Below are 25,547 nucleotides of genomic sequence, written 5' to 3' on the forward strand. Positions count from 1 at the left end.
GGGTTTCTTCTACATGTTAGTGGCCCAGCTCTCTGAGAGCTTTCCAAAGGAACTGGGCTGCTGTAGTATTTTCTGGGTGAGGTCTACAGAGGAGTTGACATAAGCAGCGAGGAGCCGGGGCGGTGCTGTACAACTGCCAGAATATTGACACAGACCTTGTACTGAAAGTTAACACTGATGTTATTTGAAAAACGTGAGGACTGGGTGTCGGCGTCTGGAAACAAAGGAAAGAAGGCCATGAAGCACACCATTCTCAGTTCTGAAATCGAGATACCTTAGCAAAACTCTAAGGCAACATGGAGGTGGTGTGCTGATCTTAGCATATTTAAACAGGTTGTCTCTAAGCATGACAAGTTCATCAAAACAAACAAGATTGACCACTGGGAACAAGCTTGGTGGCCAACGGAGGTGGTTTCAGCATGGCTGCCTTAAACCAAAAGTATGGTTCAGTTGTCCACTTGAGTCGTCTGCACTCATGCCTGGAATTAACGGTGAGTCCACTAGGTGGCAACAGTCACAGTAAAGCTGGTGCAATAAAGAACAACTCAAAGAAAGTGTCAAAAATGCAAATAAACTCAACAAAAAGCAAATGTGGAACCAACAAAAAAGATATGCCAGGAGGTCAGAAAGTACCTTTGCAATCGAGAAAGATGACACAACTCTGTAGGTCAGGAGAAGTATTACAAAGCAGTGCACATGATGTAAAAACAGGTAAAAAGCAGCTATTTACTACATTTGTAAGCAGTAGACAGGAACGCGGCTCACTAGGTTTTAGAACTGAGCAAGTGTAATACGAAGTAAGAGCTTAAAAAGAAGAATGATCATGAGATAGGCCTTCTGTAAGTAGCTATCAGTATACTGCTCCTGAAGGTTACCATACTCCAAAGTTCAGCTCCAACCCTAATCAAACACACTTCAACCTGGTAATCAAGGTGTCCTGGATTTCTTGAAAATATTTAGCAGGGTGTTGGTCCCACCTGTCTATCGTTGTTACCCTCTTAATTTGCTCTCCTATTTATTCTCCCAGTGTTTTCTGTCCTGTGTCAGTTCATTGTCATACTAGCTTTTTTTTGTAAAGACATTTACATAAAGCACTTGTGGGCCCTCTCATGAGACTATACTGCATGAAGATTCAAGTACGTTGATACCTGTAATGTTTTCAGGAGAACACAATGTCAAGTAAGTGTTGTATAAATGAATGAAATGCTCTGTTTGCTGTGGTCTTGAATATACCTCTGCAATCTTGCATTTGTTTGTAGCCAAACCCATTTCAGGCTGTGGTCTATTGCATTCAATATTCTGTTCATTATAGATTGAAGGCTAACACAGAACAGAATCTAGGAATGGTTCCTGAATTGATGACTGTATTGGCAAACATTAGCCAATATAATTCTACAACTTTTTAGTGTCTTATTAGGTGTGTACATGTTAAAGTACATTCAGTAAAAGGGAGGGGAATGTCCTGCTGGATAAGACCATAGCTATTTTCACACAATGTGCACTCAAGCTTCATTAGACATTACAGACAAAAAGGTACATGTGCAAGACTAATCGTGACCTTCTGATGGAAACATTAGACACATGTTGTCACACATCCAATTTCCCTATATAGTAGAAGAAAATAAAGAGAGAGATGATTCAGCTGCCCATGTATTCAAATTATAGCTGGGTTTCCATCTGCCCCTGCCACAAAAAGGTTGTGGCAGGGTTAAAAAGGTTAAAAATATTCAATGACAGCTTAAAGATCAGCTTCCATGGGGAATCCATGTTAAAGTGCAATGGAATGGGATATGGAAAAGAGCTAGATAGATAGATAGAATGGGGTCATGGCAAAAGAGACCAAATATAAAAAGGGCATCACCCTGGGAGGATCAGCACCTCAGTACAGTTGATCTCCCCACGGTAAAGGATGGAAACAGTAATGACGATTTCTAACCTAACTGATGCTCGAGTACAGCAACAGACAACCTAATAACAGCTTAGATCCAAAGGCCTCATTGTGTCTGCACCTTGTTTTATTTTTAATAGAGGGATCAGACAAATATGTCATTATTCCTAAGGTTAGCATTCCCTAGTGCATTCCAGTAGCTCACTATTATTATTCGCTTCGGAAAAAAGCTTTATCAATGTAATGCCAGCATATGCTGTGTCATGCCCTTCTGCCCTCGTCACAGCAGTAAAATAACGAAAAGCACCAAAAAGTATGGCAATACTTTTTTGCACATATTTATTTTAAGTACCTTGGACTAGCATATACCATAGTACATGAATATTGCAATCCTTCAATACTATGGTATATATCAAAGTATCATGGGCTTACCATTTGATACCATCACTGGACTATGGTACCGTTGCAACACTTTTTTTCAACAGTGATTCATACAGTTCCTGCAGCAGTGGGCCAAACCGACACAAAACTGAGAACCTCACACAAAGCACTTAACTTCGTGACAGCTGATGAGGCAATGGATTCAGAGACTTAAGTGAATTAACTCCCAATGTCAAGCTTCTTACCACCCAGCAATTAATCAAGTTGCTCTTTGGCATTTTTTCATGAAAGACACATGGGAGTGGCTGAAGTTTGTCAGACAACCAACTTTATACTTTCTCCTAAAAATACTGGTGATGACAACTCTTTGGACAAGAAGCATTTTTGTGGTTCTAATACATCTTACATAGTCAGCAATATTTTAACTACAACAGTCCTATATAAGAGACCAGGCACCGAGCACCAATATGTAGCTTTATTGCTTTCTTAAACTTGAAATGAAAGTTGACATCTATAGAACCATTGCAGTAAATATTATAAATATATTACATAATTAAATAAATATTATACATACCAGTGTCTGTTATGAACTGTCATAAGAGTGATGTTACTGTTTACATTAAAACCAGCACCATTGTAACATTAACATGCACCAAACTTTGTGAACATCTCTAAACTCAACTGTTTTTATAAAATGGATACTTCCAGCTCCAACATCTGAAGTGATGATCCACATCCAAAGATAAATACCTCAACTTGTGAGGTTTGTCAAGACAAAGACCTTCTTACACCAAATGTGAGACAAATCTCATCTGAAATTTGTATTTATGACAAGACAAAAAAATAAATAAAATTCAATCAAAATTCACCGGCTTCCTTGCAACAAAAATTTATATTCGGTGTGAATACGCCTTACTGAAAGAAACACTTCACCATTTACAAATGATTCCATATGGTATTGTGAGGTAATGAGCAGTTTTCTGTTTGGGTGGTTGAGTTGTGACATATTAGTGTTATATTGTACTGGATTAAACCGTGTTTTATGTCATCATCACATGGTGAATGGATTGCATGGGAGCAGTTGAAGGACATGTCAGAGGTCGTCGGTTAAATCCTCTGAAGCGTGGTGGAGCCGAGTGACAAAACCAGAGTGGGCACCCAGGGGCCCATAGGATAAAGGTGTAACCAACATCTGCAACCCATTGCGCCCCCAATTATCCTCGGGTGAACCTCATGGAAAATACGACACAACCAGCTGGAATGTAAACACAACCCAATGGGAACTCCCATTTATTTTCTCTCTTGCGTGAGCAGCAAACTCTATTTTGTTCTGTTTTTCTTCCTTTCCTCATTTTGCTCTTGGCTGTAATCGTTTTAATGTACATAGACAGCACACATCCCTTTCATTAGCACATATCCCATTGCAATTATCAATCATGTTTCAATTTTATACTTCATAAGTATCAAACTTATGTTTAGAATCATTCCATTGTTCGGCAGGCAGTACCTGATTCACTCTCTCCTGTTTTCTCAGGAAGTGCCAGTTACTGCAACAGTTGAAATGACGCAGTCTTTTCATGTTTCGTTGGTGTTTCTATTCAGGCTACATTGACTCTAAAATATCGAAACTCTCCACAACAGTGAACACATGTTTGTGTACACACTGAAGTCACACCACAGGTCTGCGGCCCAGCTGTCTCCGGTGAGGGTCTAGGCTTTAAAGACCTACCAATCTCACAGACACCGGCAGATTTATCCCAACAATCCAAATAAACTCCACATACCAGATTCTGCAAATCCTAATGATTCCAAATGCTGAAGCAATTATGGTGTATTGACAGGGTGTGAGAAACCATCATGAATCAGTTTAGTTTGACTAGACTGTGTTGTGTAACCAGTAAACAAATCTATTAACATTCCCCCAAAAAGAAAACAATGTTATTAGGCAGACAGGTAGTATGTTTTGGTTAAAGGGTTTTTTCATCCAAAAATGAAAATTCTGTCATTAATTACTTTGATGAATCATTGTGATGAAATCTGAGAGTTTTCTGTCCCTCCATTGATAGCTAACTATCCCTTTGATGCTTCAAAAAAGCCTCAAATTCAACCTGTTCATCATATAAAGCAATTGTGTCTCTTCAGAAAAGTTTGGATTATACTCAATTCACATGTATTCATTTTACAATCTCTTTATGAACTTTTTGAAGCATCAAAGTGGTAGTTGCGTAGCTGTGAATTGAGGGACAGAAAACTCTCAGATTTCATCAAAAAGATCTTCATTTGTGTTCTGAAGATGAATGAAAGTCTTACGGGTTTGGAACGACATGAGGGTGAGTAATTAAAGGTGTAATTAAAGCGATGTCACATGTTTTTTAGGCCAACATTTTTTTTGTCACATCCAGCAAACATCTCCTCACTATCCGCTAGCTGCCTGTCCCCTGAACACACTGTAAAAAAAAAGGGGTCTCTGTAGACAGCCCAGGCTCCACAAACGGCAAGAAAAACAAACTGGCCCAGCCTGGACCACGAAACATAACAAACAGTGTTCCAGCCAATAACCGACAAGAATGATTTGGAGGTGGGGGTTGGGGGGTTAGTGCGCATGCACATGAAGGGGGATGTGGGGAGTGGAGGAGAGAGAAGCATGAAGAGGGAAGTTAGCTAGAGGAGAGATGTCCTAACAACGACTAACGGGATGAGGAGGAGGGAGGGTCGAGCTAGCCTCCGTTTTGTTTGACAATACTTCGAACGTCAACAAGAAGTGACATCACCCAACATCGCTTAGAGCACCTTTAATAACAGAATTTTCATTTTTGCGTGAACTATCCCTTTAACATTATGGGTATTTAAATGAAAGGAAAAGGGAGAAAAGTAATGATGAAAAATCCACAAACTGATTAAAGAATAGTCATTAAATAGAGTAATTTAGTAAATCCACTGAACAGAAAAATACATTATTATGTGGCACTCTGGAATCTTTTAGTACTACACTTATTCCTCAGTTAATATCTTTTCTATTGTTAGGGTCTGTTTTAGATTGTTGTCTTAACATTGTGTCAAGCAATGTCTCACATTTATTTTGAAAGGTAGCTAGCAATGCTTTTAACCCTGGTTCATTAATAAAGATTATTTTCATATTTGCATTTAAAATGTAAATTGTTCACATATTTCCCAATGAATCAACTTACATATTTGTATGACCCTATGGTAAGGTTTGTTGACTTTGGACTCTCTCAAGGTCTACTGTCCTGCAGAGTTTAGCTCCAATGCTGATCAAACTCACCTGTCTCTAACTATCTGTAAGTGATCCTGAACAGAGCCCCTCGGGGTATCCTTCAAGGTTAACAAAAAAGAGTAATGCTGCTGTACTTTGGCAAGGAGACAAGAGGTCTTTTTCATGGATGTCAATGGAGGAGATGCTTCATTATGCTAAATAAATTGCTTTTGTGACACTAATCACTTAATTAACTGACAGTCTGTCTGCTAATCTTCAACATGTTTGCTATTAAACATCCAGTTTGGACTGAGCTTTTTTCTGATATAGACACTTTTTGTCATTTATTTTAATCTCAGAGAATTTAACCTCTTCTCTTGACATTTGATAATGTTACACTGTTATTTAGCTACTTTATGATAAATTGCATCCGTTTTTCCTCATTTGTAAGTCAGTTCTTCATCAGTTGTGCCAATCCTCAATGAAGGTTATGTATTTCCTATATGTGCATGTAATGCTTTAGTTCCCGATTTTTCAGTGATGGTGTAGTTAAGGGGTGTGCAGCTGTGATTTGATTCAAGACATCTCATTGCTATGGTATAAAACCAATCACATGTGCTACTGTCCTGATGGCCATATTCTGCTCACAACAATCCACTGCAAAAAAAGCTATGAGGACAACAGAAAGTCCTTGACTGAGGAAACATGGAGTCCCATCTAATGCTCTCTGTGGAGTCCCATTGTCTTTCATCTCTCCTCTCACACACCCTTCCAGTGGGTTCATGATAAGACCTATCAGAGCTGCAAAAATGCATGCCCTTAGCCAGTTTATGTGCCAATAAAAAGCACATGGGAGAAACAAGACATAAACGTTCTAATGAAAAGGTCTGGACAACAAACCAAACTTCTGAAAGTCACTTGTGGTTTGGTTATGTAACGCTGCAGCAGGAGATGTGTGCAGCTGTACTGTTAGTCTCTGTACTAACTTCAATTAAAGAGAGAGAATGCCAAAACAAAACCACAAACGCACTGCTGGCCAAGATACAGATGACAGAGAATGTGTAATGTCAAAATATTGCAACAGTCTTTAAGGAACAGGCAAAAAAGCATGGAGTTAGTTAAATGAGACTTGCTAAATGCTAAGTTAATGAGGTTAAAGGTGCAGTAAGCAATTTTTTCCAACGCATGGAGGCGTGGAGGAGCTGAAAACGGAGACGTGAAGTCTGACACTTTCTGCTTCCCATAGTGCACTGCGTTTGCAGACTTTACCACAGCTGAAGTTAAATAAATGCAATATTTGTCACATACACAAACTTTTCAGAGACATTTTCATTCAATACTTTATGTACTGCTTATAACAGCATCTGTTTGTACAAGAATAAAGTTCAACATAAGCCTACTATCAATGAATTGGGGTCTACGTTTTTTTTTTTTTTCAGTTTTATTTTTAATAAACATGTGATGTTAAATATAACATCGCAACTACATGAAGAGATTTTACTGTTATAAAAAAACTGATTTGTGAGCATTAGTGGAACTGAAGGTGTGAGAATAAACACGAAACACACGTGATCATTTTCATGCGGCGAATCCGGCCAATCGTGAAACAGCTGTGTCGTCATCAGAGCTTGTGCAGCCGCTCTGGAGAAGCTGCGCAGAATGAATCAGCCGGCTGCTCTGATAGCATACGTCACAGTCGTGGCGTCGGCACTGTCTCAAGTCGGACAAAATTTCACCTCCCCTAATGAGTGTATACGCCCCTTCCTGCTGATTGGCTACAAGTGTGTTTTGGTGCTTGGTCCGATCCACTTTCAACTGCGTTTCTCAGTGATGAAGTTCAAATGAAAACAATTTACGGGGTTCTAGCATTCAGACACAACATGTTATATTCTTGTTCTTTTTTTCCATTGGAAAAATGTATATGAATGTTTCTTGTTTGCTGATTGGCTGCAGTTTGTGATAATCTACATAATTAAAGTTTCAATGCCAAATTTCGAAAGCGTTTATTTAACACCCATAAATATTTGTATTCACATGTTGTTGTTGTTTTGCTCCTTGTGAAACTAATGTTGATGACTGGCCCTTCGACTGAGCCTGATTTCTCCAAGATTTTTTTTTCTCCATTCAGTCACGCAATCATCCTGGGTCACGGGTGTCCTTCACTCAGGCACCAACACACCATGGACCCTGGGTGCTTCAGCAGCAGAAGGTGCGAGCCAGGCCCGGACGAGAAGTTCTCCCCCTCTGCCGCCCCTAATCTTCAAGATCTCTACCCGGAACCACTTCGCCCCTCTTCTCGAGATGGAACGCAACACTGTGGTCATCGGTGACTCCATAGTTCGGCGTGTCCACGCTCCCTCAGCTAAAGGTAAGGTGTGGTAAGTCACTGCTTTCCTGGTGCTCGTGTTCTCCATGTCACTACGCAGGTACTTGCAACCCTAAATGGTGACGAGTGCATCGGAGCTGTCGTGCTGCACACGGGGGTGAACGTCATCAGGCTGCGGCAGACGGAGGTTCTGAAGAGGGAGGAGACTGAACAAGACGGTATTCTGCACATCACTCGCGACGAGGATCATTGTGTCCAGACTGCTTCCAAAGGAGGACATGAAAGGTTCAGTAGATTATTTGCTCTAAATTAATGGTTAAGGTCATGGTGTAATGAACAGGAACTGCTCTTTGTAAATAATTGGAATCTTTTCTGGGAGTGACCTAGGCTCTATCGTGCTGATGGCCTGCACTCTAGCAGAATCGGAGCAGATCTTCTGTTTGACAATATCTCCAAGACGCTACAGACCATATGACTAGTAAGTCAAACCTCAAATCACAGTCATTGTTCTACCCACTTAATTGATAGAAGTGCGTGTGTAGTACACCTATTGGACAACGTCAACAAAGCATTGATTGTCAGAGATTTTAACATTCAGATAATACAAATGATGCGTTAGGGGTTGCGTTTACAGATTTACTAAACCCCTTTTGGGGTCACGCAATACATCACTAGACACACTCATTGTCTTAATCATACACTAGATTTAATTATATTGCACAGAATCAGTCCTACTGATATAGATATTCTACTGCAAAGTGATGTCACTGATCACAACCTTGTAATGTGCATGCTGCTGATATTTGCCATATCGCGCCGCATTATCGACCAGGTAGAACAATTATCCCAACCACTATAGATAAGATTCCCAAATATCCTTCTTGATCTGTCTTAGCTTCTCAGTGTACCCAAACACACAAATGAACTTGAGGAAATGACTAGCAGTATGTCTGCCGTAATGAGAATGCATAGCAGCCATAAACAAGGCACTCCTGAACACCCTTCAGAGTCAGCCTGCAACCTATAGCAGGGTTCTTCAAATCCAAACCTGGAGGGTCAGAGGGTCCGACGCAGGGAGTTTAGTTCAAACAACTGAACACACTTACCTATCTGTCATTTTCTAGTAACTATCAAGACCTTGATTAGCTTGTTCATGTGACTTTGATTAGGGCTGAAGCTAAACTCTGTAGAGCACTGGCCACATACGAGGAACCCTGACTTCAGTCTCGTGGACTTCACAGATGTGCATGAAGAAGGTCACAAGACTGCAGGTACACGTCAAGTGCAGATTCACGAGTTCCTTTGCCCATATAATCTTTAAGCTAATAAGGTTAAGCGTATTTGGCTTGCTGTCCGCAGTGGAGGGGCTCGAGGAAGCAGCTTCAACTCGAGCTTAGATATACCCCCCAGTGGGACTAGTAATGCTCGGATGATGAGTATGGTAGCAAGATACCTAAATGATGTTGGTGGAGTTGTGGAGGTGGAGGGATGCCAAAACAGCTGATGCCACAGCAAGGTGAGCGGCTGCTTATATGCTCTGGCAGTTAATTGAAAGATTAGATGGGTTCACTCCTCCCGAAATTACGTTGTGAACTTCACATAAGTTGTGCTTGGCCATTATTATAATCAGAAAGATGGTGATCAGACAAATTACATGGATGCTGAAGAACCCATTTTCTTTCATGCCACTTTATGACACAACATACTACTGGTTCATGTTTCCACTGATTTGGTCTGTTGTGAAAGCTCTAACCACCTAGGTCACGGGTTCCCTTGTTAGAGACCAGCAATGTTTTGTGGCCAGTTCGGAATCAGGATTTGGGCACCCTTCCAGGGTTTTTGTATAGAAAAGCACAACTCGGTACAAGAGGAACCGACTTCTGTACCAGCCCCAGTGGAAAAGCGGTAAGACTATTGCGACAACCCAACAACTTTTCTTTTTTTCTTTTTTCAGACTTGAAGAAAATATCTTTTTATCATACATAGTATTTGGACAAGTTTGATACCAGTGTTGAACTAGAATTGATTGTGAAGGAGAAAGCAGCCCTTGTCTGTTTACTACCTTAGAGGAACTACTCAGCCCTAAATACTATGTACTGACCTTCCAGAAAAGACAAGCCTGATGTTCTTGGTCCACTCACTGAAAAAGATAAAAAAAAGTGAGCACTCTAGGCTCATGGTGACAGCTCAGCTGGAGGTTTGGAGCCAGATTAAGCAACAGATGCACATGAGGAGAGCCGAATATCAAAGTCTTGAACCGTATCCATACCCATTATCCAGCCTGATGAATCCCACGCCATTTCCAGGATTCGTTTGAGGATGCAGCCCAGCTATGGGGAGCATGAAATGAGGGACATGAGCAGTACTGATGGGAAATCTCAGACAAGGTTGAATAAGGTCTTCCCTGTGGCAGACAGTGGTGTGTAACCAAGAAAGGAATTTCCCCTGCTGTACCGTCCATTCACAGGCCCAGTATTTTGCCTCATTTGAATGTTTTACCACGTTCATAATTGCTAACTTTACATGACTTGACATATGGCCATGCTCTTCGATCTGTGATCATGTTCATCCAAAATAATCACATTGGACATACATAAACTGATAGTTTGCAGATTAATTACGTCTTTTTTTGTGAACGTCATAATTCACTGACAACAAAGAGCAGCATAACACAGCATTTATATAATAAAACTCTTCAGTGTTTTCATAACCATCAGTTATTTATCTGCAAAGGGCAAGCTGCTCCTTGGCATTAACCGCTGACTGTTCCACCACAGAATGTGAGCAACACATCCATCATGATTTCTGGGTTCAAGCAGAGGCTCAGTCAGACTAATATCGAGTCAGATGATGAGGAGAACTAAAGGTTAGTCATTTTGTTAAATGCCACGGTTTATGCATGTGTTTTTAATTCTGAGAGTTATGCTGATGCGACTATTTCAGGCCCAGATGAAAGCTGAACTTTGTTGGAAGGAGTTCTAAAAGCATCACATTGGTAGCAGTTTACTTGGTAACAAACTACACGTACATAAAAGTAACAATTCTAAATAGAGTGCTCAACACACAAACAAAAGACTTAGCCAGTACTAAGGAATATAGCTTCAGTAGAGGTAATGTCTTAAACCCCCAAAAACTTGTTTAACACTGACATCTGCTGTTGAGTCTAATATTTCTATTGTAAGCATGCATGTCTGACTGTACATAGCAACTCTTTTTTTTTTTTTTTTTTGTGAAACACAAGATCAGGGAATTGATATGAGGTTACCATGGTGGTCAAAGTGGTTAAGCACTTTTTGTGCAGTTGCTATAATTTACCCACCGGTTGTTTTTGGTTGGCTTATTTTATTGCCCATCAGATGAATATCCCGGATTAAGTATTATCCCATTACATTTACAATTACATTTAGTCATTTAGCAGACACTTTTGTCCAAAGCGACTTACAATTTAGGACTAAATTAAGAGGGTCATCGTGAAAAGGCAAAAACAACGCAAGAAGTGCTCAAAATACGCATAAGCCCGATAAGGGAGGATTAAAGGAAAAGTAAAGAATTTTTTTAATTGAAACCTATTCTCATGTCCATAGCAAAAACAATGTGGGACACTAGTTGCCCGGCAAAGTTTAATATTCTGCTATTTTTAAAGGTAAGCCTAAAGGGTAATAAAAGCCCTAAACTTTAATTAGCCCACACAACCAAAGCCAATCAAAAGACTGCAGTGAATGCTGGGCTGATATACCGTACACTGTGTACTTTCTGAAATACATAGCATGTCCTGACTGGTCACATTCACAGTGCTCATTTCACCACTGCTAAATGTGGCTAGAATAATTAGAAAAGAGAATCAGGAAGGCAGACTTGATTAAGACATGTTTCTTTACTCATGTACTCATAGCAGTCATATAAATCAATTTTAAAAAAAGAAAAAAAGACATTCATTTTTGCATGTTCTAAAAGTATGGGTGCAATTCTTTTTACATAATTTTAATGTACTGTGCAGACTTTTCATGTTGAAATATACAAATCTGTTTCAGCCATAATATTGATTACAAGTGCTTATACAACACATTTACAGCTATATGATTAATAGACCTGCATAATAAACCTATGCTTTTACATCAGTAACAGTATTGAAACTGAAGTTCAGAGATGTTTGAGCTTTAGGTATCATTGCTGCTTCATACTTGCAATTCTTCTGGTCTACTGTTATATGGTATCAACAACAATGCACGATTAATTCTGCAGCTCATCTAAGCAATTTGCTGTTAACCTTTGGAGTGACTTGAAAACTTTGACATATTTGAAATGTACATTATACAAGACATCTAAAGCCAAAATTATATTACAGTAAGATGTAAAAACAAACAATTCAGTCATTAAATGCCATTTTACACCTTATCTCAAAATGAAATAACCTGGTTTTATTAAGAAATGTAAAGTAGTGTTAGTGCTAGAAATGTATCACAAGAATCTAAATATAATCTTATATCACTTTTCTTTTTTTTCACCACATCCATGAGCTAATTCCTTCTTCATCACGAACTAAAGGGCTGGAATAGAGAGGCTAGGGAATGTTACATTCGCTTTAGCCACTTCATACTGTATCTAACCCTGCAAACCTACAGAAATGGACCTACAGGTGCTGCTGAGAGCCATTGACCTCCCTTCACATGTGGATGGCAGTGGATTTGCAAGCAAGAAAATAAATTAAAGAAATGAGAGAAAAGGGGGAAGGGTAGAGGAAGGAACTTCATTTGGAATACTGCCAGATAACAATGCTGATGATGATGATCACTACGGAAAGGACCACTGCCAGGATACACATCTTCTTACGAGACTTTTGCTACAGTGATGGAAAGAAAATATTGTCATTATCATCAAATAGAATGTATGCAACATGCATAGTTTTAGATCCTGCCATGCTGCTACATATTTTGTTATACATTAACAAACAGTCAATAATAAGTGAATCCATTTGCCCTAAATCGAAACTCTAATTTACATTAAAGTTTGTATCAGGCGTTGCAGGCCTCCAGACTAGCACTGGTGCCACTAAGTTCTACAGATGGTAGAGCCACCTGATTTGGTAGTGCAGAGGGGGGTGGGGGGATTGTTAATCACTAAAAAATTACACTTGCGGTAATTTTTCGCAATTTGAAGACTTTTTTTTTGCTTTTCATGAGACTTTGTGACTTTTCCTACTTCATACTTCAGTACAAAAGTGTCAAACCTTATCAAAAGTTTATTTCTTGATGACTTGATATTTTATAATATGGATTTCATAATATCTAAATATAAATTTCAAAGCATAACGTATGGAAAAATTGGCTAATAAGCCAATACGTGCTCCTCTGCTGCCATCTACTGGTTATAGGCCAACATTTTTTGGTCATCACATTGAAATTACATTTAAACTTGATAATATTTAGGGCTTTGAAGTGCTAGAAAAAGTGTGAAGCACTTGAAAGTCCCTGAAAAGTGCTTGAATTTCACTCTCAAAAGGTTGCATGAACCCTGAAATAAATAATGTAAATACATTGGACTATTTCTGCCACAATACCATGGTTACAGTTAGCATTACTACATTAAATCCATGGCGAATGTTGGTGATTTGTGGTATGAAATGCCTTCTTTAACTTGTTCATTCATGGCACAATGTTTCTCATGGTTTCCACGTCAGTGCTATTTGATCTGATTTTTATGATTTATAACAGAGACTTGCACTCAAATGCATAGGCGTAATTTGCGGGTGGGACAGGTGGGACATGTCCCCACCACTATTTTCTAAGGTCGATATTGTCCCCACCACTTTTGAAACATCTCGCGGCACGAATGTACCAATACAAATAAACAAAACATCTTCAGTTAACTAGCAGAGCATTCATTTCGTTCGTTTTTTAAATAAGAGACGATCTAGCGCTGAAATGTGTTGTATTTTTAAATCAACTGATCAAAGTGCTCGTTGCCGCTACGATCAGTGGCGCGTATACTATGTTTGTTTCTGGCTCGCGCACAGTCTTCACTCGGACGCACGCTTCAATCCGTTGTGGAGAAACTCTCTATTCGTTCCGGTGAAATTACAAAACAAAATGCACACAAAGAGTCCCTGCCTGATATACAACCACTGAAAAACAATCAGTTTTGATGAGAAACTATATGAGTGCGGATTAGAACCCAGAACATCTGACACGCTTGGCAAAAGTTCTACCCCTGGACCACTAAAATACATGCTTAAGTCGGATCAACATATAAAAGGCCTCATTGAACGACCACTTAAACCCAACCAATGTACTATTTAAATCGATTGCTGGACATCGTAATGTTATTGTACATCTGTTTTATGATTAAGCATTGTGTCCCCCCCCCCCTCTAACTGAGAATGCATGTATGGTATTTAAAAAATACCATAGCTGTCTTTGTGTGCGTGCGCGTGTGTGTGTGAGAGAGAGTGTAATACTGTACCTGATACTGAGCTGCTCTCTGTAGTTGTTCAGCTCCTCTCTCCACATGCACTTCTGCACTTTCCACATTAGCCTCTATGCTATCTGTAACCACACACATTTACTTGCATTTAGATTAGAGATTACAAGCTGACAACCTGATGTTAAACATACTCAGTTTCCATAATTAACATAAAAGATGTAAGTGTATTTCATGATTCAGATGCTTTGAAAGTGGCACAAACGTGGTTGATGTAAATCAATGAGATCTTTATAAAAGTATAAAAAACTACTTGCATAAAATGCATATAAATATCAGTTGTCACTCTATATTGCCCAATAATACAGCCGTGACAGTGATACAAATTTTGTGTTTCACAAAGTTTGCTGCTTCCGTTGTTGTGTGTTGATTAACACTGTTTCTAGATTATTGTGCAGAGTGATCAAATGCATTTTAAATAATTGCAAAGAGCTTCATTGTGTGTTATCAAGGAGGGCAGCAAAGAAGCCACTTCTCTCCAAGAAAAACATCAAGGGTAGACAGAAATTCTGCAGGAAGTACAAGGATTGGACAGCAGAGGACTGGTGTAAAGTTATTTTCTCTGATGAAGCCCCCTTCCTTCTGTTTGGGACATCTGGAAAATCGGTGAATGCTTCCATGAGTCCTGTGTCGTCACATCAGTGAAGCACCCCGAGGCCATACATGTGTGGGGTTGCTTTTCATCCAAGACAGTGGGCACTCTCACAATTCTGCCCAAAAACATTGCCATGAATAAAGAATGGTATCAAAACATCCTCAAGAGCTACTTCTCCTAACGATCCAGGAGCAATTTTGTGATGATCCATGCATTTTCCAGCATGATGGAGCATATCACAAGGCAAGAGTTGGCTCAGATGGCTTGGAGATCATTACATTGAAATTTTGGATCCGTGGCCAGGAAACTCCCCTGATCTTAATCCCACAGAGAAGCTGTGGTCAGTGCTGAAAAAGAGGAGTGGACGAGCAGAAGTCCACAAACTCTGAGCACTAATAAGGCAAGAATGCACCACCATCAGTCAGGATTTGACATATAAGCTGATTTTCAGCATGCCAGAGTGAATAGCAGGTTATGAAGTACAAGGATCAACACTGTAAATACTGACTCTTTGCATATATTGAATGTTTTTGCAAAAAAAAAAAAAAAAAAAAAAAAAAAAAAACTTTAAAACTTACAAAATGCTTATTGTTGTCCAGTATACCGTAGAAACGTGAAAAAATTATCTACAAATATTGAAGAAGCAAACTTTGCGAAACACGTCATTTGTCACTGCCAATACTTTTGGCCATGGCTGTATGTCTTAATAAGAGGTTATTTAATGACTTCGTTTTATGATCATAGCTCAGAAGGTTTTATTGTAAGGGTCAAAACATAATCTAATGATGATAGAGATATGTACAAATAAACATTACTCAAAACCTTAAAAATGTATAGGTTTAACCTGTTGCAGATTTCAGTTGCAGAACAAATTTCACGGCTAATATCCTAAAATTTCTTTCATCATTTAATCACACATCATGTCATTCCAAACCCATATGACATTAGGTCTGACACTTTTATGGTGCTTTTGCATCCTTGGGACGAAACATGGGACAAAACAGCCAATACGTTTATCAAAAATTCACCTTTTGGTTCCATGGAATAGTCATACAGATGTGTGATTAATACATGAATATAGGGCTGTGCGATATGACGATACATATCCTATGGACGATATAAAAAGTATATTGTTTCATATTATGCTCTATCGTTTATATCGTGGTGTTGCAAAAAACATTGTTTACGACAAAACTTTTTCATCATTTGGATGACTGCAATCTTACACGCAACCACGGGGACGCAGGCAGAAACGTGAATAATGGCGAGTGAAGGGGAGACAGAACCGGGTGGCTCCGAGCAGGAGAAGAACCAGCCAAGACAAACCGAGGAGATCGTTCCTAAACGAGGGGCTACCTCTGTAGCATGGACATGGTTTGGTTAACTTTCTATATATGTTTGGTTGACAATTTTATTTTGATAATGAACATGCTGCGATGTCAAGTTAGCAATGCTAGAACGTGTGCGCGTGTGAGGCGTCGGCGCGATCACAGAATTTGTTGTCCTTCTGAGGGACCTGTTACTCCGTATAGTCATACGGATAGAAGCAACAACAACAAAATTATTCAAAACTGTATAGTTTTTGTAAAATACAGAAAACAAGCACGATGCCGTTTTCTGCCGTCTCGGTTTCCTCTATGTGAACTTTGGATCCCTTTGCATGAACCGAGGCCAGCAAAAATGTTCCTTTCGTTTTGTTAATCTGTAATTATTTAAGTGAAATAGCCTATATTTTGCGTATAGGCCTATATATTAGTTTTATATATTTAGTTTTATTCTGTTTCCTCCGTTTACAGAAGAGCTTTAAGTGCGTGATGTGACATTGTTTGAATCAATGTTCTACACTATCCTGCAATTTTCGCTGGTTTCAAAAACAAAAAGTTGCATATTACCTGCTATTCATTTTCACTGAAATGTAGGCCTAATTGTTTGACATTTGGTGACATATACAGTAGCATATACATCCTCGGGAAAACTTGCCATTGCGACTTAGGCTACCTATGACTTGACAGCTGAGCGTGGGCATTTCACTCACGTTGATATTGGCTATGCGTCAATATCACATTTGCACAGTAGCCTAGCCTACTATTTGAATTAATGATTGGTTGACTGCCAAATTAAAATATTTAACAGAATGATCAAATAATGTTAATAACCGGTTAATGGCCTTTTCAAATAAGTGTGTCTGAGAACGATTAAATTAGATTTTGTTTCCTTTTCTGGTTATGTTCCTGTCAAAATTTTGTTCGTTTGTTTTTGTTCATTGAACAGATTCAGAGCCCTGATTGCTGCTACATTTTAAACTTGAAAGTACAATGTTTACATTTGGCATTTTATATATCAATATTTTATGTTGGGCTTTTATATTTCATTCATATTTTATATTTCTACATTCTTAATCAAACATTTGCCCTGAAGTTCTAAATAAAGGGAGAAAAATGATCACATATGAAAGAGTACATATATATATATTCTTTTAGTTTATATATATATTAAAAGAAAGTATTTTCCATGTGGTAAATATTTAAACTATTAATTGATTGAATTTACAGAAAAGGTACTATATCGTGATATATATCGTTATCGGGATATGAGATGACTTATATCGTGATATGAGATTTTGGTCATATCGCCCAGCCCTACATGAATAAATTACAGAATTTTCATTTTTGGTTGAATATCCCCATTAAAATTACAGCAGTGTTCAGAAGTATAGATTAAAGACAGACTGTCCTCACCTATCATTTCACCCTGATCATGGATCATCACAGCAAGATCCTTGAAAATCTGATTCACATCCAAGATGTCCGACTGCAATAACAGACGAGGTAATGAGCAAAATTACAGATGACAGCACAAACACGTAACTTCACAAAAAAACAGCAGGTGTAAACAGGGTAAATGTAGTGTACAATGACAGCTACAGATTGTCCAAGTGTCTTAAGAGGTTAGTTTGCATATTTATGTGCAGCATCTTTAGTTTTAAACTGACACTGAATAGGCAAAAAAACAAAAAACAAAAAACAGGTAGTGCTGGCAGGAAAAGAGGAACTAACCTCAAGTTGTCGAATGGCAGTTTCTCTTTCTTTAATGAGCTCCAGGTCCTCCTCTGTTATGGCCACATCTTCTGTCTGTATGGTGGTCTTACCCCAGTCATCATTACTGCCCGCGCACACACACACACACACACACACACACACACACACACACACACACACACAGAGACAATGTTTTCAACTGCTATGCTTTGACTCAGTGCTGGGAGCTCATAATCAGGGAATATCTGAGACATACTTATCAAAGGAGACGAGTTGCTCTTCATGACCTCCATCTTCAACCTAAAGTAAATCACAACACAAAAGCACTTCAACTTAACTATATACTGAAGAATACTTTATTAATATTTTAAACATCAATAACTGGTCAGCATCAGCAACTCATTTTACTGAGTCAGTATATTCTGCACACACAAAAAAGGGCAGAATTATTTTTTTCCACTGGGTATTGTTTGAATGGTGTGAAGTAGGTGTACCATAACACAATGAATGATTTCACAATGTTTGATCTCAAATATTATAATTTATTTAGTAAAAGACTTTATAGAAATTATCCATTTCAATCAAATATTTGTGTGTAGGGCAAGAAATTAGCTTTTCCAATAAGGAGCAATATTTGCCCCTTGAGATTGATTTCTAGGGCCATTTTTTACCTTTGTAAGGTAATTTTTATGATTACCTTATTAAATGTACCTGCTCTTGTTCATTTTGATGACATTTTTTGCCCTGAGTCCCTGTTAATTTCTAACCCTGTTGTAAGGTATTTTTGGGTTCAAGTTATCAAAATTCTAACGTCAGGCTCTATTGCAAACAAATGCAAATGTAGTCAAGCCTTGTGCGATTCACATGTGGAGCAGTGTTTGCATGGCGATCATGAATGACAGTGTCACTTAGGTTTCTGCCCTAACTAGCTACCTATGGAGATGTTTCACAAGGTTTTGGATCAGAGCTAATGTGGAAACATTAATCTTAAAGGACCGATAAGTATATCTTACAGAGAGGCGAGACCCTGCTCGGGCTCTGGCCACCGACTCCTTCTCTTTCTCCGCGGCTCGACGCTGCACTGCTTGGAAGTTGTTGAGAGCAGCAGAGAAATCATTCATCAGCCGGTCCTTCTGGATTTTCTGCTGTCTCTGTTTAAAGATGGAAATCAATGATTTTAACCAAACGATTCAGAAAATAGATTATTCAACAACACCTTTAAACTGACCTTCTCATTTTAATTTTAATTTCCTTAGGCTTCATGTGAACATTACTCTGAAGGTTAACATGTGAGCCTGCACATTCAAACGCACCTGTTCAGACAGGGAGACAGGTAGAGAGAGTACGCCAAGGTCTTTCAGGTGTTTGTTGGTCTCTTTGGCCAGCTGGTTTGTGTAGTGCTGCACCTGCTGACTGTATACAAATCACAAATACTGAGAATACAAGTGCACAAGAGGAACAGGAAGTGCACAGCTATAATTAAATCAAGAGTTAAACACTCACAGTCTCTCACGCAGTTCACTGGTGTCTTGTTTTGTTCCCAGTTGGTTTACCATGCTCTTGATTTGAGCCGCTAATGTAGAAAACACAAAGTTACTCTAAAATCAGGCTGTGTAGAGTCAATGCAGGTCTCTCACAGAAGACAAATAGGGACTAAATCTATTTTACAAATGTATAAATCAAATTTCACATTAAAACAGAAATACAAAACAAGAAGAAATATTATTTTGTGCATGGAGAAAAAAAAAAGTAAAAGCAAAATACAAACTGACTCCAGTTTCTTTATTAGTAAGAAATAAAATCCCATTTAATTCCCAATAAAAAAAAGTAAAAAAAAAAAAAAAATCACAATTAATTTTGAAATTCTTATTTAAAACAATCATCTCAAGAGTTCAGAGATTATTCAAGAATGACTTATTTACTGTCATTCAAAAGTTTAGGGTCAGCAAGAGTTTTTTTAATTAATATTTTTAATCATCAAGGATGCATTAAATTGTGTCAGTGAACAGTGACAGTAACATTAATAATGCATTTATACTTTGTAAGACTGGCTGATGAGAATTCAGCTTTGACATTGCAAGAGTAAATTACATTTTAAAATATATTCACATAGAAAATTATATCATTTAAAATTGTAATAATGTTTTACAATATTACTTTTTTTTCTCTATTATCTTATTAAACAAATACCTTGGTAAGCATAAGACTTCTTTAAAAAAATTCAACTTCATAATCATCTTCCACTTCAGTTATTTGTTATTTTCCAATTTTCATTCTCATTCTTAAGCCAGAGACACACCAAGCCGATGGTCAGCCATCGGGCCATTTTTGAGCATCGGCCGAATTCATTTTTTCGTGTGTTCTGCACCGTTGGCTCTAGTAAGATGCAGTTTTTTCATGTAGAATCGGCGTCAGTGAGAGAGAGAACTCTTGATTGGCTGTTCAGTTTAGCGAACAAATCAGTGCACAAGAATAAGAGAAAAAGTGATGAAATCATGACGCACAGACAGAAGGCTGATCTAATTTTAAGTCATCTTACCTGAGCATTCCAATGCGCAAATATTTTCATAATAACATGAGCGGAGTGAGCAAGCACTGCTTTGTTTATGGTTTGGTTTGTATATCTGCAGTCTTTGTTTCGCTTTCCCTTTTTTAATGATGAATATAGACCAATATATCTGCTTAAATAGACAGTTATCTCCTTTAAACGCAGGCACAGAACAATGCGTGCAAGCTGACAGCTGGCTGTAGTCCTTTCGTTATGTTCAAGCTAGGGCTGGGCGATATGGCCAAAAAATCATATCTCAGTATTTTTTGGTTAAATGGCGATATACGACATATCTCCGTACTTTCTACGTTTTTCTATTTGGATAAAGAAAATCTGTATTTATTTAAAATCTTGATATTGAAGGATATGGAAACAAATATAGTGAATGTAATGTAGGCTATGCAATTATGTGCAAAAAGGTGGTTAAAATCACATTACATTCTAACATAGTAACATTACAATCTAAAAACAAAAATAATCCTTTTGTTTATAAATGATTGCCCTACTATTCTATTGTGCTCCGTCTGTTCGGCGGAATCACGCAAAGCTCCATTCACGGAAACTGGAATTTTAGCGGAGATTCACTTGCAGAAGGCTCGTCCTTTCCTGACAGTGAAATGGACATCTGTTTGACCTTCTAACATTTACAGGTGGAGAATATACCTGTGAAATGTAAGTTAAGCACTAATTAAAGTACCACATCTCAAATGCATTAAACAGCGCAAGTATTTATCTGTCAGTCAGCAACAGTATCTGTCAGAGCATCTGACAGGGTAAGCTGCTTTAAACTTGTTAACTATATCTTACCAGTTATTTTGAAGCCCTTAATATAAGCTTGATTAGGACAAATTGTACTATGTACTTTCACTTCAGGAGCTCACACTGCGTCTGCTATTTTTCAGATGTGCTCGTATCAAACTACTGTATCGATATAAACGGTATTGCCTAGTGATGCACCGATGTGAAAATTGTGGCCGATACCAATAACCGATATTAATATTGCTGTTATGGCCGATACCAATGTCGATATCTCTGTATAGAAAACACATTTTTATGATAATCAAATAAAGAGCTATTTTCCAAAACACTTTTTTTTATTTTTTTTTTTTTATTTATCTTCAGAAATTATATTGGGCACCTTTACCTGTGTGCAAAATATGTCATCAGATTTTCAGAAGAAAACATTTATATTTATAAAAAAAATAATTTGTATAAAGGATACAAGTGTGTCCTGAATTCACACTATGAATAAGGATGAAAAGGCAATGAATAGGCAATGTCAATGTCTGAGAGTTTTGTATAACATGCTCATTGGGTTAAATGGTGAGATTGACAAATGCTGAAAAACTGTGCTGTTGAATTTCCGCCTCCAGCCTAGTTCAACGGTTGTGTAGGCTGCTCTGTACCTAACCTCTGTCATTAAGAAACATCCAGAAATTTCCCAGATATTTATAAACACCCCTCAGCAATCTCTGATATATTAAGTGAATCCCTACAAAATCCCAGTGCATAAACGTTCAATTATGTCCATGGTTCACGTCAACACACGCTGAACACTTGCTACGTGTACGTACATGTAGGCTAGAATAAAGTTGGGCTGCAGCTACAGTGGATATTTTAATTGTTAGCGTGCTTTTCATCCATTCAATGGTGAAACGAAACTCTTCTTATCACTCAAGGAAGATATTTTTCCACCTCCACATAGGCTGTTTTTTTTTTACTAGGGTGACAATACATCAAGACTTTAGAGTAAAAGCAAGCTGCAGCCGATCGATACTGTATAGGGTACTGACCCGGGCTGGAAGTGTACGTGCATAGCCCGAAGGACGTTAGCTTAAATTCTATGTCGCCAAATATATGGATTGAGCCAAACTGGACTGTTCGGCAAGACGACTGCTGTTCTTTGCAATTCCTATTATGACCATATAACTACATTCTGCCTGATACTAGGGCTGTCACTTTTGAGAAAAATCAAATTCGAACGGGTATCAAATATCAAGCAATGTTTTTGAATATATTCGAATCAAATTTAATCAATGTTTCATGAACCAATTGCCTGGATTTAATATAGTAGACAATATTTAATCACGACATTAGAGGAGCCGGCGCGTGAACCTGGAGCTTGTCTCATAAATGAACTGAAATTCAGCGTATACGGTAGCCTACTTGCCTCACAGACCTGAGACATATAGAAAGCTTTGAATGTGTACTTTTAAACAGAACAATTCAAAACGAAAGAAAACAGACTGTTCTCTGCTTATGTCATCCGTATGAAATGTGCATTTCTCTCAGGCGCGTTCACTACTGCGAAGATCGCGAGTAAGCATCGTCAACTTCATCTTCAACTTCACACGTCAAATACACAGGAATGATTATCGGCCTGTTCACATCGGCCCTATTTTGACATCAGAACGATACCGATGTGTAAAAAAATGACCATATCGGCGGCCGATATATCGTGCACCACTAGTATTGCCTCATTCCACATAGTTTCAAAAAAGTATATCGATATATCGTACAAACTCGATATACCGCCCAGCCCTAGTTTAAGCACAGATTTTTTGCCCCGACGCATGTGACGCGAGGTGACAACACAGTCGGCTTACATCAGCGCTAGTTCTTTGCTGTCGGTTTGGTGTGTCCCTACCTTTATACACAACATGCATCCTTTAACGGTTTTATGCAGACCTTAATCATCATGAACCTTTCTCTATGTTGTCAAATGTATCTGATATACTCCCTGGTGGTATCTTTAGATGAATTGCTACTAACTAGCACTTTCAGATCAACATCACACAGTAATAACCGACACAGATCCAGCAATCTTCAGACAGACACTCACTGTTCTGTGTGATCTTTTGAATGTTGGAGCTGCATGTCTGAATGAGGCTGATGAAGTCTTTTGGTGGGACGCGCTGCTCTGTCCTTCCATACGACATGACTGCAGGATATTCTGCTGGCTCCGATGGATGTCTCGGGAGAAAGGGCGGATGAAACTACAGCAGGAAGTATATGTCAGTGCCTAAAAATGCTGCGGACAGAGAAACAGCAATTATAACATTACACGCTATAATGCCTTATCATTGCAGCCACCTTGTGCCTTTAACTAGTATAAGGAACAGTGTGTAATGTCACCTTACATGCTCGGTGGCAGTGATGATAAGAATAGATAACCAGATAAAACACAACATGATATTAAACAGCCCAGATCACAGTACGAGTGTGTACCTTAAAGCCTACAAACTGTAGTACATACTGACTGAATAACTTTCGAAAAATTTAATGAACAGTCTCACACATGAAACACATTAACATGATTAGGGATGAAACGGTTACTGGTTTGATGAAAAACTATGAAAAAATTCCCAGCGGTTATCTGTTCCTATTTTAATTATCATTAAAACCGTATTTGATTTCCACAATTTGAAAAAGTCACAGTAATACTTTTTACGTTGTGTTTTGTGTGAAAACATGGTGGAAGGAGTAAGAGGTTTTACAACCTCTACAACCTTTGAAAACCTTTACCTGCGAGTGCTGAGGGAAATTATATGAATGAATGTATGAATGAATAAATTATATTAGTGTTTTCTCTGTTTTTTTCTTCAGAAAAGTTTGTTCAGAAAGTTTTTGTTCAGACCAATGCGAAAACCGGGCCGAAATTTTATGCACAGATAAAATACCTATAATTATTTATCATACCTTTTATTTTAAATGGTTTAAAGGTTGAAATAGTTTTATATACATTTGTCACTTTTTTTTAAAGATGTAGTTTGTTAGAAGTTATGTTTAGAGTCACCCCACCAACATTTTTAATTAATGTAAAATTCATCCGTCGTTGTAAATGTTATTACTTTAATGTTAAATGCAAACAAAAACTGCATAAGACTTAACATTAACAGCACATTATATCAATAATACTGTGATCGTTTTTGATATTCATGATATTCGTTCATGATATTACATTTTCATAGTTTCATCTCAAAACATGATTTAGACACAATGTAACGTTAGTGTTAAACTGTTTACTCATATTGCAGTCAACAAGTATGTTTCACCAGTATCACACTCAGTTTAGTAAAACATGCAGGAAAAGTCCATTTATAGCACTATTACCGTTACTTTGGGCAGATGAGTAACGTTACGTTAATTTATGAACGATTAAATACTTAAATAAGATCATGATATATGTAAATGACCAGCATAATATTACATAGAACACTTAAAGAGGCGGTAGAAACAATTAATGGTCATTTACGTTATTTTACTAGACATGACTGTGTCGTTTATTTATTTTCAGGTGAACATAAAACTATGTTAAAGAGAAACTGACACCAATACAGTGAAAGCTAAGCTGGAGAGCTAACTAACTAAAACACCTTTAATGACGTAAAACACCGCTGGAAACTTTTGTAACATGATAAAATGATTAGGTTTTATTTATAAAAAGTCAACAGACTGGTTTACTCTCAAATACCACAGAAAACTACAATTCAAACAAAAACCCGTTAAAGCACAAAACAACACCCTAGTATTAGCATAAATAAACTGACACAAAAACATAATAATGCTGCATTATACCATCCGCATTTAGCCTAGTCTGACATCTAAAGGCGTTTTCATGTCCATTCCGAACATATATTAAACCAGTCATTGCGTTGTTTTTATGAATTCTAAGGAATACATATAATGATCTTACTTGAGTTCAGGGCCGCTCCTTACTCGGGACTTCCGGTCTGATGCACTTTGTACTTCCGCTAAGGGGCAGAGCCTTCAAGAGCACGTGATAGCACAACTGGGTACATAAACACACACACACACCAACATCCTACTAGACTGGGATTTAAAGAAATAAACAGTAAATAGCTGAACTCTAAGCTAATAAAAACAATGTACAAGTCTTTTTCTCAATCTCTTCAAATTTATATAAACGACCTTATTTTATTGAATCTTCTATCATTATTTACTACCACTGATACTTCATGGTTGATATTTGATCAATCTCTTTGTATTTTTTTCTTGTAGCCTACATGTTTTATTGTTGTTTTTGTTGTTGTATATACTTAAGCTTAAATACAAATAA

The 25,547-nt window shown here is 38.0% G+C and overlaps 1 protein-coding gene across 1 annotated transcript; it reads right to left on the reverse strand.

Annotated features, from left to right (window-relative positions):
- Positions 1-11,664: 11,664 nt before the first annotated feature.
- On the reverse strand, positions 11,665-25,281 carry stx12 (syntaxin 12). Its single transcript, XM_082186804.1, has 10 exons — positions 25,164-25,281; positions 23,310-23,498; positions 19,423-19,492; positions 19,233-19,332; positions 18,933-19,070; positions 18,176-18,219; positions 17,938-18,043; positions 17,620-17,692; positions 14,269-14,351; positions 11,665-12,649 (listed from the first exon to the last, which is right to left on the reverse strand). Exons 2-10 carry the CDS (start codon positions 23,404-23,406, stop codon positions 12,557-12,559), a joined length of 804 nt encoding a protein of 267 aa, XP_082042930.1. The 5' UTR covers positions 23,407-23,498; positions 25,164-25,281; the 3' UTR covers positions 11,665-12,556.
- Positions 25,282-25,547: the final 266 nt, after the last annotated feature.

The sequence above is a fragment of the Leuciscus leuciscus genome (assembly GCF_965113295.1).
Source record: "Leuciscus leuciscus genome assembly, chromosome: 12".
Taxonomy (NCBI): Eukaryota; Metazoa; Chordata; class Actinopteri; order Cypriniformes; family Leuciscidae; genus Leuciscus; species Leuciscus leuciscus.